The sequence below is a fragment of the Anarrhichthys ocellatus genome, unplaced genomic scaffold, assembly GCF_004355925.1.
Source record: "Anarrhichthys ocellatus isolate YVR2014 unplaced genomic scaffold, GSC_Weel_1.0 scaffold10, whole genome shotgun sequence".
Classification (NCBI taxonomy): Eukaryota; Metazoa; Chordata; class Actinopteri; order Perciformes; family Anarhichadidae; genus Anarrhichthys; species Anarrhichthys ocellatus.
In genome coordinates, this window is record NW_022280040.1 from 8717157 (window position 1) to 8734827 (window position 17671).

General features: G+C 44.7%; 1 protein-coding gene across 5 annotated transcripts in view; it reads left to right on the forward strand.

Moving 5' to 3' along the window:
• The window catches only part of arhgap21a (Rho GTPase activating protein 21a), an 86186-nt gene that overhangs the window by 41669 nt on the left and 26846 nt on the right, over positions 1–17671 (forward strand). For 3 of the 5 annotated variants that reach the window (XM_031849779.1, XM_031849781.1, XM_031849782.1), the window contains exons 1-3: positions 37–6024; positions 10495–10683; positions 13334–13355. In XM_031849779.1, the coding sequence (XP_031705639.1) occupies positions 5725–6024; positions 10495–10683; positions 13334–13355 (511 nt within the window). In that variant the 5' untranslated portion in view covers positions 37–5724. Of the gene's footprint in view, positions 1–36; positions 6025–10494; positions 10684–13333; positions 13356–17671 lie in introns of those variants that run through there. The other 2 variants (XM_031849784.1, XM_031849783.1) reach the window with 1 other exon arrangement.

Sequence of the window (17671 nt, forward strand, 5' to 3'; positions counted from 1 at the left end):
TATATATACTGTGTGTGTATATGTGACTCACGGGGAGTTTAAGCGGTAGCTTTTGGAGTTGTTGCGTCATGACTTATGTCTGAGTTGGATACTTCTTGAATTGACAGGAAGGCTGGTGCCAACTTCCTCCTCACAACAACAGCATGCGTGAGAAAAGGCAGCCATTGTGCTGCTGGTGGGTTTTATAATGAGGACTTTTAACTGTGGCTTTGACATTTCTCGGAACATGATCTTTTACTTTCGTTAGATGGGGAAAACAGCAGTTCCTCCTTTGAAACTACAATGTAAATGTGTGTGTGTAGTCGTAGCCATTCTAGCTGCTACATCTTTTCCATACATTATATGACTGAACATCATCTATTTTCTGCATTTAGAAGCAGAAAAGAAACGAAAATGAGTCGACTAAGAGGGGACAGCCCTAAAACCTATTGCTTTAAGCAGACTGTTTAGAATATTCACTCTTAGTATCTTTGTCCTCATTTTCTGTCTCAGGTTCTTCCCTCCCCTCCAGGAAAGAAATGTTTACACCTAGAACACCCCTCCCCCCCTTCCTTGTAGTGTATTGACACCTGATAATGCATTCAAATTACATTGTGGGACCTCATATGCAGTACCTGACTCCATTACTGCCTCCTCCACTCAGATTGAGGCCCTTATCTGAGCCTGAAACCAGATCAAGCTGCTCCAGTATCGGCCTGATCTGCCTGCTGCCTCCCCATGGCAGCCGATTGTGGGGTTCGTACCCCCCGAGGGCCCTATGAAGAAGGGCATTATGGGTGCGCGGCGGTGTGGGCGCACAGTGGAAGCAGTCTGTTCCCTCGCCCTCATTAGCCAGTCCTTTGTTACAGTAAGCCTTACCTCGCGGAGCCCAGATGCAGCATGTCCAGATTAGATCTCACACCCGCCAGGAGTCCTGAAAAGCCACCCTGAATCGAGCCTAATCCTCCTGCAAGACTTTCTCTTTTCTTCTCGCTCTCTGCACCACACACACAGTCTCACACACACACACACACACAGATATATAAAGTTGGTCACACACGAGAACCAATCAGAGACTTCAGAATGACTTATTGTAGTTTTTAGAGCCCAGTCGGTGGCTTGTGTCTTTAATCCGCGTCCAGAGATCCCGTCAGCTGTTTACGGACCACGGGCCCTTTTCTCCCCCTTTGTTACACAAATCAGAGCTGCAGATAATCATCTAATAAATCCTGGACTCCACCATTTGAGCGGATTCAAATGAAACAACCTGGTTTTCATTGTGTTGTGTTCTCCAGAAACGTAAACATCTGAAACAAGTTTTACTTCTCAGGGAACACAACTTTGGCTGTTAAGTTTGAGGATTTATTCCTCTGCTCAGTTTTGGCGTACTGCTTTCAGTGTAAATATAAGAGACAGAACAGCATCACATTTAGCTCCTTCAGCTTTTACACAAACTGGACTTGTCTGCCGCGGTGTTTTAAGCACACCAACTAATGTAATTTCAGCTTAAATAACGCCACACCAGTCTCTGGGAAAAGCTTGTCGATTTCTCCGCCCTCGTCTTCATTTCACCACAGCCGCAGTCTGGATGTTGTCTTTGGCCCCGCGTGTCATGTTGTGTGAAGCCGCAGGGCCATCTGCAGAACTATCAGCGATGGGACTCCCAAGACCGGATTGCACCGTGTCGGGTCCAGCAGCCTCGAGTGGTAGCGGTGCAGAGAGAGTGACAAAGACCTCTAACCCTTACTTACACATGCATTACTCACAGCACCGCCCTCCACACCACGCTCAAGTCGATCTTATGAACTGGCCTGTTCCGGTGTTATTTTTAAATTTCATGGGATGGACGGCGTTGCTTACAATTTACACCTCTGTGTGATCTCATTGGTTTCTTCAAAGCCTTTTCCTAGCTGCTGCTAAAGAGCTGTGGGTAGTCTGTTGTGTGTTTTGAACATGGCCGTTAACCTGTTGCCGCTGTTGTCTGTTTCATACGGAAGTAAACTGAATTAATTGTTGGAAACTCAATTCAGCGTCTTCACTGACTCATTCAGGTTCACACAGATCAACAGTATGATATGATGTGTAGGCGAAGACGTCTCTGCAGTACGACAATATTTCATTTAAAACAGTATTTTGACACATATTTCACCTTTGACAAATATTGCACCTCCTGCCATTTGAAAATTGCATCAGGCCGTATTGCGATCTTGATAACGTATGTAATAATTGTGCAGCCATGCCCTCTCTCTCTCACACACACACACACACACACCATTCAATCGTCATGCTAATCAGGGATCAGATAAGCACTTCTGTGTGAGTTGAAATAGCTTGAGCCCGATTTGTGAGTAACTTTACGGTAGACCAGTGATTGGTCATAAGAGCTGGATATAAGTGGCTATTTCCTCAGATGGCTTACTGACGTTACACTTGGTAGGAGTAAAATACTACATGTGTGTTGTGAAGACATGGAAGGGTACACCATCTCATACAGTCTATTGTTCTTGACAAACAGCATTTTCCTGATTTTTCCTTTGTGTTCAGGCTCTGATGAATATGGGCGCGGCACGCCTCTGTGAACGAAGTCCTTGTGTTGTTTACAGCAGTTCGTTAATTTGCCAGAACGTGATTTCTCTGCTTATTTTTACGCTGCGACTACAATGCACCAGAGATGACCTGGATTATCCCTAAAGCTGTGTCATTGAAACGCGATCCAGACGAGTAGCACACAGAGCACATCTAAATCCAGAACACGCTCGCGTGAATCCTTTTTCTTTCACTTTGCCGTAGAAAAGCATCCGCAACTCTTAACAAGCAGCTCCTCGGCACCGTGCTCTGGCCTTCATGGTGCCTTCAGACACACTGATCAACAAGAAGCGCCCGGCGAGGACACCCCATCAGTCCAGTGGCCGACAATGCTGTGTGACAACAGCACAATATTTCGGGGCGGCGTGTCTCGTTTTCGTGTCTGCATGGCACGAAAATCCACTTCCTAGCCAACAGGAATTCCTCTGAGGGAATCTCTCTTTTTTTTCTCATCATGTGTTTTAGATTTACAGGAATTCAGAGATGTATATATGATGTGGGCTGAAACCCTATAACAGTGTACCAGAGGAGGTGAGAGGCATTGTTTGCCTGCAGATCGTGCCTCTAATGGGGACGTGGGCTTCTACATATGCAGTAAGACCATTGTTGTGAGACTTAATCCTTTGTTTTGGCTTCCACGAGTCAAGTGTCTCAGCCGGCCCGCGTCTATTTCTGCCGTCCTTTCCATCCGGAACACCGCACGCTATATTGAGCTGAGTGAATGTGGTACCAAGATGCTCATGACGAAACACTGAGATGGAAAATTCCTCCGCTGGGTTCCTCATGTTGTTTTCATCGTCTCGGACGGCAAATATTCCCTCAGAATCACAATAAGTCTTCCCGCCATTTCAGCAGACGCTCTCATCCGCAGCGACTCTACGAACCACAGCGGCTGTAGACGGATGCGCTGTAGCCGGGGTTGGAAGTGAGCCAGTGAACTCACAATTATGGGGACAATCTGTGCCACTGATAACTCACCCTGGAGACATGGTGAGGTATTGAAATTCAAAATGGACAAAAGGGCGGACCCATTGTCCTCAAGCAACTTTTCACAGCCTTATTCAACATTTAGCAACGGACCATATAACAGCGCAGAGTCCTGATGGAGCGGCACCAAAGCTCTGGAGAGCCCTGAGATGAAAATGTGATTAAATATTAAATGGATGTTTTGGCCCTGCTCTCTACCGGAGAGATTTACTAAAAGGTATCGGGGCGGAGTTCGTCCTGCTCTCTCGACCGGCTCGCTGCTGCTGAATTAAAGGCGGTTGCCGAGCCTCTGTGGAGTTTTGTTTACCTCGACGGATTAAGGAGGCATTCCCTTGTGGCGTGGCCGGCCTCTTACGTAATACTGCAAGGCGAGTGGGGAGAGAGAGTATCTGGTTGTGGAGTTTCTATTTACAGACTCTAATTCACAGCAGATTGTCCTGAGTGAGGAGGAAGGGTTTCACTGTCATGGTCGAGGTGATTTTCAACCATTATGGGACAGTTTAAGGGATTGAACATGTAATCTTTGGGTTTGTTACAGCCAGCGTAGTCAAGGCCACCTAAACCTAGAACCAGGTCAGAGACCCACACTGCATGACTCGTTTCAGATAAAGTGTGGAACATACAAACTATAAACACTCCTCAAGTTGATCTGAAAGATCCACATTCCCATAAAAACACCCCCAGAAAACAAACAAGGATTCCTGTGTACATGAGAACCTCAAGTGAGGTGGAAGCATGCTGGGAGAAAAAAGTGAAACTCTATGAAACAATAACAATGATAACGGAGAAAATTGTTCCGCCCTAACGGATGCAACAAAGGAGATGTCAATCAAGCGGTCTGTAATCAGGCAACAGAGGTGTAGACGCCTGTGTTGGTCCATCAACAGGCTACTTTATAGTTGTAAACTTTATCTGAATTCAGTAGAAAAATCACATTGAAAGGTCTGTTTTATTTTGTTAATCGAGTGACTAAAATCCTATAAACCAAATTGATTATTGGGGAGTTATGCAAAGTACCAAATCCTGCTTAACCCGATCTTCATTCTACAGCATGCATTGTGTCACACTTTGTTTTGTTACCAATCACCTGTCACACAAAGGAAAGGTCCCTGAAATAATCTCTGAAAATCTTAAACTTTATTCCAACACCTGTCATTTTATTTGGCACGTTTGTTAATTAAACTCGACTGTTAAACTATAAAAAAAAACGGTTAAAAGCTTAACCAGGGTCGAGGGCTGCAACTATGCTCCTAACTCTATAGATTACATCTGTTGCGCTGCTTATTCTTACGTAACCGCGTTCATCCATATGGACCCTGTTAAATAAACAAATAAACAAATATTCGGGAGTTACCGTGTGTTTATGCAACTCCTGGTAGTCTCCCTGACCACACAGCCTGCCACCCAGGCGTCGGCCCTTTGTAGTTGCCAGATGAGCTGCAGGCATGCAAAGGTGGGTGGGATCGGCTGTGGATCTTTGTGCCTTATAGTTTTCACAGAACCCATATGCGTCCTTATCTGTATTAGCCCCACTTGACTTCCTCCACAGGCTGTGAAAACAATCCCAGTTATTCCTGCCCCCTGACAGATAGACACGATGTCCCGCTTGTGTTTCCGACTATAAAAACATTTTTGAATATTCCTCATTTTTGACAGACCTTTTGACTGTTTGTCTTTTTCGTTCTTATGATTTATTGATTAGCCTCGACACAGAAGTCAGTTGGTGGACGCATTACAGCTAAAACTTTTAAAGGTTGCCAGCGGAAGAGCTGCGTTAGAGAGAGATGGAGGAGACAGGAAAGGGAGAGAATTCACTTCAGGCCGCCTGGTGTGTGTGTGTGTGTGTGCATACTTGGGAGAGAGTTTTGTGTGGTGAGTGGGTGGGTGCGTCAGTCAGTCGGCTCTCTGCAGTGCACTCAGCCGCTGTGCTCTCCTCTCAGCTGAGTGGAAACATCATGCGTCTGTGGGACGCCCCGTCTCCCCCCAAACTGAGACCAGAATAGACAGTTGGAGACGGACCGCGGGAGGAAGAGGGCGCACAATGGACTCATCCAGAACCTCGGAGTAGACGACGTGGAAAAGAGGAACCAAAAGACGCCAAAAAACGGATTTTTGAGGATAGTTTTCATCTATTCTGCCATTTGATCTCACCACCTCAAACCTGGCTATGCCATGCTGGCTCAGAGGAACGGGCTACCACCGGGCTGTAAGCCGGTTCCCCTGAAGGATCGGGACGTGGACGTCAGCGCCGAAGGGTGCTGCGCCCTCACTCCGTCCCCGTCGTCGGGAGGGTGTCCCTGGGCTCGGCTGGCCGGGGTGGACGGCTGCCTGTCGGAGCCATACTGTCTTTGGTTCCAGCTTCTGGCCAGAGCGTACTGGGGGGAGGTGGAACTGGGGCTCACCAGTCCTAACCGCAACGTGTCCTGGGCTCGGCTCAGAGAAGCCTCCAGGAAGAACTGTGTCCGCTCTCGGGTAAGGACGCTTTTGCATGACAGAGATGGAGAGCATCCTCGTGAATTTGGCATTTTACGGAGGCAAGTTGTGCTCCGGTTTTTGCAGGCATTTAGGAATTCCCTGACTCGCTGAAAATATGTGTTCAGGCGATATCAGTGTCTGGCAGAGATGTATAAGGTTACATAGGAAGCATTGGAGAGGTGAGGGGCGGCTACACTTTGTTGTGCTGTCTGAGGAATTTAGTGTGCGTCATCCTGCTCTCCAGTGGTAAGGCTAGTCCTGTTTCACTGACCGATATCTTCTGTAATGTGAGCGTGTCAGTGTGTGTGTGTGTGTGTGTGTGTGTGTGTGTGTGTGTGTGTGTGTGTGTGTTTAAGGTTTCATTTATTGTTGGACCCTTTTGGGAGTTTCAGAGTGACACTTTGCTGTAAGCTGTCAGAGGAAGATGATGTTTATTTTCCAGCTGTGCTTATTTTAGAATTTCTTCTTCTGCCATTACTTAGCGAGGACTGAAGTCTCCTCCTTTGTGGAGGCAACTGAAGGCATATTTTCCTATACTATAGTGGACAAGTGTGACTAATGTTAAAGTCTGTGGTTGGAGAGGGAGAGAAGTTTGGAAAGAAAAGGCAAGAGGGAGTGAAAGAGGTAGATCCGTGAGGTCAGACGTCCCAGGGGTGACTCACGCGCTTAAAAAAACAAAACAAAGAAAGAAATGGTGAGGAGAAAAGCTGAGTCCACAAGTAACGCCATTCAAATTCACTCCTCTCATATACATAAAGAAGCAGGAGTGGGCATGCAAATGCACCATCCCGCAGGCCACGGCACCATATGGCAGCACGCAGATCAAACCCTCGGTGTGCACATGATGGAGACTGTTCTGATGAACAGACTGCATGCATAATAAAGTCATATTTATCAGGTTAACTGTGGGAGCGTGTTTCGAGCAGATTTACAGTATCGTGGCTGTAGTTTCCCTCCACACTGTGCCATGCTGCTGCTTCTTTCACCGTATAAAGAGATGGATAATGTGTGTGTGTGTGTGTGTGTGTGTGTGTTCCTACTCAATGGGGCATTTGAGCCAAATGGCTTAGCGGTTGCATAATACGACGTTACATTTTCAGCATGAAATCAAAACAAACAGCAGTCGGGCTGTCGTTGCTCTCTAACACTGTGGGCCGTGGCTTGCTTCCAGCTCTGCACCGCTGGGTATTGGTGGTGATTTCACCAGTCACATCATTAAGCCCACACCCATCCCACTCTCCGGAGGCCTCTACATCTGCTGCTCCCGGACCGGCGGAGGAGAGGTGTGGACAGAGAAGCCTAGAGGGGCGGCGGGGGAGAACGTCTTTGTTTTGGATCCACACCGAAGATGTGTTTTGGTAGGAGGAGAGCCTGCAGAGGGATCCGGGTTGAGGCTGAGACTCTTGGCAGGCTCCTGTAGCCCGTAGCCACGATGGCAGCGTTAGCGAGAACCACAAACGCACGCCCTGCGGTGCAGCGGTTCAGCTCCATCATTACGTCGACGATAGATGTGACGGAGGTCTCGCCGCTCAGACAGCTCGCAGCAGCGGGAGAGGTCCGAGTGTTTCTCAGTGGTGACGTTGTGATTAACAGTTATTGCATATTTCCTGCTGTATGGTTATGGAAGTTATAAATCTGGGTTGTTATGTTCTTAGGCTTTAGAAATAAAGAATCAGAAAGGAGTTGAATTCCTGGATAGATTATTCTGAGATTTGTATTGTTGTCCTGTATGTTGGGCTATTGCAACACCTAACAAAAAATGTGTTTGTAGGCCGGCAACTATCGCTCATTTGAACTATCATTGATTTTCTTTATTGATTAATTAAAGATGCTAAATTCCAAATTCAGCATTAATATAGCAGCAAACGACTATTTGCAGTGTAAAGTGGAGTAATGTGTATGGAGTGCTCTCCCTTGGTTTTGTTGAGATAGCCTGGCCGGCCGTGTCTGTTTTTAGTGCATGTTAGTGCACGTGAGCGTGCCCCACTGGCTAGCTCATGGCTGCTGCTCTGCACTGCTCTCATACGGCGGTTACAGCCGATAACGTCGTTCCGACCCACCGGGTTGTTGCGGAAGCGTAGCTCCCACCCTCTGGTTCTGTTTCAGGTGTGACACCGTTAGCTCTGTCCGCACTGTTGGTGTTGTTTGCACCGTTGGCGCTGTTTGCACCGTTGGCGCTGTTTGCACCGTTAGCTAAGCCGCAGGCTCGCTGCCACCATGTTGAGAGCTGTGTGGAGGCAATGGAAATGCTGTGAATTTTATATTGAGCACTTTAAACTTTGTCTCTAAATTGCCCCAAAATAATGAAACGTGCTTATCACAATTTCCTAGAGCCCATTGCAACATATTCAAATAGTTTGATTTGTCCAACCAACTATCCTAAACTCTCAGATATTCCAGTTACAAAGCTTTATGAGAAGGAAAAGCAGCAAATAATTACATTTCAGAGGCTACTAATATGTGTTGGGCACTTTTGCTCAAAAAATGACTGACTTATGAAAATAATCTGTAGTTGCAACTCTACATTGTATAATGTAAAAACAATAAAGTTTTGATGTAATTTGTGACCACCCACACGCCCTCTGTTTGAATGTGTGTGTGTGGTGTGTGTGTGTGTGTGTGTTTGTATTGTAACATCATCTTCAGGAAAACAGGGTCGTGACTGTAAACTTCTCTGACTCACTCTGTGTTTCCAGCTCAGCTACAGTTACCATTTGAGAGCGAGTCCGCGTAAACACTTTGTCACAGGACGGTTTAAATGCAGAGTTTTGCTGCTGATGTGTAGCGCATGTGTCGTGTTATATAGGCATGAATGTAATGTTACTGAAGCTGAGAGCTGCCAGCACTTAAGGCTTGTTTTCATCCCGTGTTAGTCACAGTAGGAATGTAGAAGATAAGTCTGTCATCGTGCAAACACGCCAAATAGCCCCGCAAAGCCCCAACTGTGCAATAACCGAAGCCACATGTACGGCTGTGTGCAGCTCGCGGCAGTACAAATGTGGTTTAAATGACGACCCTGATTATTTCGACAGATATTGTGATCACTGACATGAACCACAACTTAGGAACTAAATTATTTGACTGCATTTTTGGCCTCTGTCACCAACATTTTTAACTGTTTTCATCTGGGGGATGCCGAATGTGCTGAGTGAGAGGATTTCTTTTTGTATCTGCAAGAAACTCATGTCTTAATCAACAGCTTCTACTGAATGTGTCACGTTATTTATCCATTCTCACCGTTTGGACGGATCAGCAGCAGCAGAGGAGATCAGTTTGATGCTATTTGAGGACATTTTTATTTCACTGGTGATGGCTTTAAGAGTCTGGGGATGTTTTGAGCTCATTGACACTTAATGTACGTGACGATCAAGTCAGGAAAATAACACAGCTCAGTAGATTAATCCCATGATGAACCAATGATGTCGTGGTGGAAATGAAGGGCTTTGTTTGAAATATGTTGTATGTTTGTATCAATCTGCCTTTGTGTTTGTGAAAAACAGCACTTTACAGTCTACAAACCATACGTCAAGCTTCTTGTTAACTCTTTTCTTTCTTATTCTTAAAGGTGTAAACCTCGTCCACAAAAACACACCTTTGTTATTGAGCAGCATCAACCCAACCTAGCCCGACTAATGACATCTTTGTCTTGCCGTTGGCTGTTTCATCTGTGAAAACAAACTTTTCTTTGTTTAAGCCAAACCGCTTCTCTTTACACAATTACCGAGGGCCGAAGTGAACAGAGTGACTGTATTTGTTTTGTTTATGCGAGTCGGTTCTCAACAGTGAACACGTGGACATGACAGTTTTACTATCAGTGCGTCATTGTTTTCACAACCACATTTGATTGACCCAAGGGTCCAAGGGTTCAAAGCTACATTTTGGGTTACACAAGATTATGTATATTTTTTTCCAACTTCTATCAATTATTTGCGTATTTTCTCGTTAAATACAGGATCCTCTCACCTGATAGGCCTCGAAAAGTCCTTTTGAGTTCAAAACAAATCTGAGAAAGAAAAAATATTACTTCAGGAGTAGGCGTTGCTTAAAAAAGTCACCAGGTCAAATCTGTATGCTAAATATGAAGCTAAAGCTGCTTAGCTTAGCTTAGCTTAGCATAAAGACTGGAAACAGAGGGAAACACCTAGTTTAGATCTGTCCAAATGTAACAAAATCTGCCTATCAGCACCTCTAAAGCTCAATCTTTTAAAAAAAAAACAAAGCTGAATCTCTTTTCAGTCTTTATGCTAAGCTAAGCTAACTGGCTTCTTGTAGCTGATAGCTTATATTTACCGTAGACACGTGTGGTCTCAATCTTCTCATCTAACTCTCAACAAGATGACTGTATTGCCCTAAATTAATTATGAATTAAGCGGTCCTCCCCTTTCCAGTTTCTTTCTGTGTCAACAGTGCAGTTTTTTTGTCCTAAAGATCAACACTGACGTACCCGTTTGTTTGTGTTCTTTTCAGGCCAAGCACAAGGATGGGCGCGATCAGAGCGAGGCGTCGGCCGTGGCGTCTCTCGGGGCCGAGGAGGAGCCTTTTTCGTGGCCGGGGCCCAAGACGCTTCACCTGCGCCGAACCTCCCAGGGCTTCGGCTTCACACTGCGACACTTCATCGTCTACCCGCCGGAGTCCGCCGTCCACAACTCTCTGAAGGTGACACAATGTCGTCTCTTGCCCAAAACACAGACACAAAACAACCTTTATGTCACGTAAAGCAGTTTAGGGCTGAGTAATTGCTTAAAATATGCATGAAATTGTGACCGTTGAGGTAAGAAAATATACTCCTGCCACCAAAGTAAATAGACTTTTGCTGAATCAAGTGAATTTGAACTGACTTTATTTAGCTTTTTAGTGTCTGCAGTGATTAGAAAACACCTGATTTGTGTGACACAGGGGGAGAATACGACCAGAATCCAGACTTTAAGCTGCTGTTTGAACACGGCTGTAGACAGTATTCAGTATTCAGTGCTGCTGGGACATTAGCGATGTGTCCCAGTTCCACACTACTTACTACCTGCGTACAGTATGAACTATTTATCATATTTATCATGCTTTTGCTTGTCTGAGATCCTCCTGAAGCTGTTTCAACACCGTCCACCACTTGTTGTAATTCTTTCCAGCTGTGAGGAGCTCCTATATTTCCTTTGTGCAGTAGAGCTGTGAAGTGGAAGGAAGTGTTTTTTCCACTGTTCCCATTACAGATGTTGACTTTTAATGATATCCTGGATGTTGGTTAACACAGAAACAAGGGACTTTAATGTATGGATTGGATAGGTTTATGTTATTTTTCACTTGTGGAATCAGCCCTGGTGGAGGTCTGGACTTTCCGAGTGTCCTTCTAGTTTCAACTTGCTTTCTTTAGATTGTTTTTTTTCCTTAGTTTGGAGAACAGTACAAAACACTACAATACCCACAGGTTGGTTGTTGTTGTAATGTAAAAGAAACCATTTAAGGGTGCAGATTTAAAAAGCTTCATCACAAAAGAGTGTGAGTTGTGGTTAACTTCTCGCCTTACATTTCTATGTAAACAAGCATCTTTTGCATATTGAGGTTATTTGAATGGTATCTAAAGTGAGCACTTGAAATATAATGAATATTTAATCTGCTGAAGAAGCTGAGACGACTTGTTTAGTTGTGGCCACGCTGACACAGACTAAAGAGCAGTACCATGATATATGTGAGCACGTCATGTCGTGCCTCCCTGACTTCCCACCTGGGAAGTGTGCCAGCTGTGGATAACATCAGCACCAATCAGCTCTTTGGTTTTAATCCTGATGTTACAGCACTTTCGGCTCCTAGTGGGCACCGACTAACGCACACTAAAGGGCTTTGGCTAAATACCACAGGGCTTCTTTAATGGTAGAATGTGCCGGTGTTTTGTGTCCGCCTTCTCAAAGCTTATCATGGCCTCCTGACTGTTAGTTTTTGTAAGTGATAATTCAGGATAAGTTGGGTTTACGTTTCTCTGAAGTGTATTTTGACAACCTCTTCGGTTTGCAAAAGAGAATTTCCTCCAAAGTTAGCATAGTTTCTTCTGTTTATAGCTTTTGGCTTCTGTTCTGCATGTTGAAAGAAACTGTGGCACGACAGTTTGGATTTTCAGACATGTGTGTAACCAAAACGATGGATAGTTTCTCCCAGAGGCCTTCCTGGGTAACACAATGTTGTCCAACGTGGGCCACTACGTGCTCGGTGGTCTTGCTGTAACGATAACAGAAGGAGATGAAAGTTTGTGAACCTAAAATTGAACTGACATTAGCAGGTTTGATCAGAAATCCGGAGCCCAGCGATCTAAGATGCCTACGATGCAAAATGAAGTAAAGCAGAATTCAGCTTTTAGTCCTGCGTAACAAGTTGGCGTTATTCTCATTTATTCATGTATTTAATTCTGAGACATTGATGTTTAGAGTTACACAACTAAAACTACATTTTGTGTTGACTTTGAGCCGACTGTCTTGAGTCATCTGAGGCCTTCTTATCATAAGACGGGATTCTGGGAAATACTCAAACCGAAGCCTTAAACTTCAATCCGTCAGGTCACACTCACTGTACGCCCAGACCAGTCCTCCCATTACGTAACCCCATCCTTATACATCCATCACGTTTCATTGTAATTACTTTTAGGGTCTTGGGAGTGGAGCTCTTGATTAATCACAGTTTGAGGGTATTGGGGTTAGCTTGAAGAGGGTCGGAGCGTCTTAAGGAAAGCCTTGGGAGAGCAGGGAGTCTTTAAGGATACATGCAGGACATGTGTGTCACTGGGGAGAGGTGGATTAAAGCAGGAGTGTGTGGGTCTCAACTGGGCCTCCGAGGGAAATTAGGGTTAAAATAAACACCAACATGGCTATGAAGTGGTTTTTGGGTTGCTATGTCTATCAGTTTTAAGTATGCAGCAGTGTTAAATGATAATAATATTTCTCTGTGGATCATCTAATCCTTTATTCAGTGCTGAGAGATTCCTTCTAGTGCTGTAACCAACTATTATCTTGATTATCAATGCATTGCTTACACTATAAAATGTAAGAAAATATGTGTTGAACACAATGACTCAAATGATTAATTGATTATAAAACTTGATTATGAAAAATGGAGGATGATTGGAGATGGTGAGAATAACGATGTGTATTTTTATTTTCCATATGAAATAAACAGATATTAAATGTTATATTGAAGTTCGGTGCATCTACCTGTGAGTATACTGATGCAAAAGATAAATAAAGAGATAATTCCCCCCAAAAAAGGGAATCTGTAGAATGAAATAAAATCACATTTCATCATTTATTTTCTGTCTTTTCTCCTCCAGGATGAAGACAACGGCAGCCGAGGTAAGTGTTAAAAACCACCTGTTTAATGTTCCCTTTATTTTGAAATCCCTGCATGCATTAGAGATGTGCTCTGTGATCTGGGACCTCAGGTGTCGCAATAAGAACGACACAGAAAGCATTTACTATTAGCTCTTCTTCAGTAGCTCCCCAGAATAGAGACCAAATTGGGATTGACAGTCCATTACTCTTAATGTATTCTCTCTCCTTAGAGAGATCGGTCTGAACATTTCATTAGCGTTGGCCCTTCAGTCCCGTCGATAGCTTCATAAATGCACTCATTTGGCCCTGGCATGGTGCTGGAGCCGGCGTAAACAACATGGTGCAGGTGAAGCAGCGGGCCATGATGTCGTGCTGCACTTTGCTCTTCGGTCGCAGCTTTGCTGTCAGCTTGGCGAAGGCCTCGGCATTCCTGAGAGCGTCCGGCTCGCCGTTCCAGTCGCTCGGTATTCCGCTCACGTCTGCAGCCCGGCATGAATGCAGGATGGGTCGCTCCGGTGCATCTGAAGCCTTCTTAAACTGCTTCCTGTCTGTGCGGCGTATAGCAACACACAGCACGTGTACGTCTGCTCCCATAAACATGCACAACGGCTGAGAAGCAACAGCCAGGTCTTAAAGAAATAATCCGTTGTTTAAATAAACATCCACTTTGCTTTACCTCGTTCATGTAAGCTTTTGTGTTTTCTCGTCTAAGCTCAGGGTTTTGGTCGATCTTTCTTTTTTTTGGAAACGAGCCGATACCTCTCTGGCAGACGCAGACGGTGTTTTCTGTTTGTAATAAATGGGGGAGAAAAGGGAGAAGATTATCGTCATTGGCTGCTTGTTTGGCTTGTAATGAACCCAAAGCCCCAGCAGGTGTGATTCAGTGAGTTGTTATGGCATGAGTGGACAGTGAAAGTGAAGAATCCAGGGTGAGCGCAGGGTTTCTGTGATGATTCTCACTCTTAACCGCCTCTCAACGGGAAATTGAGAGATTCCTGTAAGTGTCCCTCATCATCCCTCTTGGCCCTTGGTGTCACATTCCTTACACTACCCCCCCCACACCCATTTTTAACCCCTCCATGTCCACCTGCCTCATTCAACACAGGCCTCAAAACATTAAACAACCCACACACTACGGGCCCTGCTGAGGAGGGAGGAAACCCCACAGGGAATGTGTGCGGCTGCACATTCTTGAACTTGGATTCCTTTATGTGACTCTACCTGAAAGAAGTCATGTAAAAGCCATGTGTGATTGTGTGAAGAGGTACGGGGGCAAGAGCATGAGAACCACTCACTGCGAAGCTCAATAGATGGAGAATAATGATCCCCCCCCATGCTGACACAGAAAGTCACTTGGCTTCCTTCCAGCCTCTCATAAATCCTCCTCTGCCTCTCAGTGGTGATGATGCTGACGGGTAGGAAGGCCACAGCTGACAGCAACAAGGGCAGCAAAGTTGATCAAGATATTAAAACATGTTGTGTGATTGTGACTTTGCTTCTGGACACGGAGCTGGATCTTAGTATGAAGAAAAAGGCTCAGATTTTACTTAAAATAACTAAATTGTGTTGCTCAGAGATAAAGACCGATCTATGAAAGTTCTGTTCATCTCGTGTCTACTTCTCTGTGTAGTTAAGCCAGCTGTGACCCTTAATTGTAGGTTTCCCTTTCATCAAACTCTCTCCAAACTGCTGCTGATTGTAATTTGTGTCTTCTGCTCAGCACCACCGATCTAACTCTGGCTCCCAGTGATCACGACTGGTTCTAAAACATACACTAAGCTTCCATCCTGTTAGTCACACCTCGCTGGAACTAATGCAATCTAACACAGCAGTACTGATACGCATCCCTTTATGAAGGTTATGGAATGGAGTAATAATAATGTCAGTATAATGTGTGTATACTAATAATATATTATGTCACTGAGTTTATATTCAAACATTTCTTCAGCACTTTTTGTCCATGTCAGCTAAAAGGTTGAGATATAGTTACTTCTTGACCGTCTCATTGTCTTTCTGTTATGTAGCAGCATGTAGGCAGAGCCTGAGCGGGCTAGAGAAAGAGATTAGTTGTGGGTTTGAACTCGTAGACATTTAGCTTTGGTGTCACATATCTCCCCGACGCCTACAAGTTGTTATTGTTGCTATGTGACCACCCAGCTCACTGCTGGTCACGATCACAGCAAGCAGCACACGCCCCAAAAACACCCGCAGCATCGAGGAAAAACAGCGTGAAGACTCGCGGACCGAGACGGACAAAACATCCAACGTGTTCGGTCGTTTTAACATTTAAAAGAAGAGAAAGTTTCATTCTGCAGCTTTCTCCAGTCTGTGACGTTCCCTGCAGCCTCTGCACTGCAGTTTATTTGCTTGACTCTGAGCCAGTGTGTGATGAGGCTGTTGGTGTTTGGAGGAGGAGGGAGGGAGGGAGGGAGGGAGGGGGGGGGGCTGCCGACCGCATGTTGACTAGCTGGGTGTTGCCGCTGGAAACACACCAGAAAACATGGACACACACACACGCTGACGTAGATACACAGATAAACAGCCGTAAACGATGACATCCAGCATGTCGGTGCATAGTGGAAGCGGAGGAATGATGAGCGTGTCAGCTTTGGATCAGTTTGTTTCCTCTCACAGCGGTTGTCTACATACCAAATCTTCCTCCTCTATCTCACTTCCTCTCTTCTTCCCTCTCTCCCTCCTTCTCTGTCTCTCCCCCCTTTCATGTGTGTGTGTCTCTCTCTCTCCATCCAGCTGCATATTTTAGCAGCTTGTTGAAGGGTGAAATCCGAATGAGGCGTTCTGTGCTATGCTTATGAATCTGCGGTGCCTCAGCAACACAAGAAAACTGTCTCCATCTGTTTAAATATTTGTTTTTCACTCAACGGGAAACACTTTTCTCTGCAGATACCGGCTTTATTTCCATTTCTCTTTTCTTTTTGGGTCAGATTTGAGTTGGTTCCCATAAAGTCTGCAGAGGGAACGTAATGCAGCACAAGCAAACAGAATTCCCCAGTATTCTCCAGTGGGCCTTTCAATGCTCCACCTTCTTTAACAAAGCTGCGTCCAAAGATCTGTCTTTCTCTTCTCTTCTTTCTCTCTGCGCTCTAACCTGCCTGCCTCTCTCTCTCTATCTCTGTCCTTCTTCTTACTGGAATCAATGATTTTTTCACTTTTCCAGTTTGAAGTTGTTACCATGAGGCCTGACACTGAACTCCCCAAATCTAGATTCATTTAATATTGTATTTTTGTTTCATTTAATTCTGGCTGCAAGTGGAATTCCTGACCAGTTCTTTTCATCTTGAGTGTGACATCCACATAGAAGTTGTTGAACATGAAGACTTGAGTCGTAAAAGCTTTTTTTAGGCGAAATGTCCAAATACAATTGACCTTTTGTTCCCCTCAGTTAGGTTTTCAGAGTCAAGAGTCAGCGGGTGTGACATGCAACAAAGGTCCCGAAGCTGGAACCGAACCCGCGACCATGCAGTAATGTTGCATGTGACAGCTCACCAGGATGTTACGGTGCCACACATTTAGTTCTCACATACTGTATGCAGTTTGCAGTTATAGTTATAACAGATTTACCGGTAGAAATCATAGTTATTTTGTAAACAATTGGTTCTTGATTTCATTTCTTGCTGGAAAATGTAAATTTTGCTGAATTTTAAAAAACGTACAGATTTGATCAACTGTAGCTAGTTAAGCTAACTAAAGCTCAATGTCTCAAACTGACTTAATGAGTTGTTTGGATGTGAGCATCTTGTATTAAATATGCACTTGATGCTGTCACCATGTATACAGTCTGAGGCTAAAGCTGCATGTTCTGTGAAAACTTCCTCACCTGTTGAGTAAATCATCATCATATGAATCTCAATCAAAGGTCTGCATCTCAATTACAGAACTGACGGGAGCATTTTGTAGACTGTCCATCACAAAAACAAGATTCAATCCAAGAGTATGAATCTAAAACGCAGAAGCGAGAGAAGCGACACCACATTCTACGTTCACAGCCAGTTGGCTTAAAGCAAGAGACCGTATTTTAGGCTCGGATCAGCAGGTTCCAGATGTTTGTCGCTTGTTCCCTCAGTTGAACTTTACCTCCCTTGGTAGATAGTTTGGCTTGATTCACAGAAAGAGAACAAAACACTGAATCAAGTTTATTCTTTACTTCGCCGTGTGGTCAGTATATCCTTTTTTTTATTTTTTGGTATTTGGAATTCATAGGAAAAAAAAGCGATGGAAAGTTCTCCACTACCTTCCTGTCTGTGCTGGAAAAAACACCAGTTCTGTGTATGTGTGTGTGTGTGTGTGTGTGTGTGTGTGTGTGTGTGTGTGTGTGT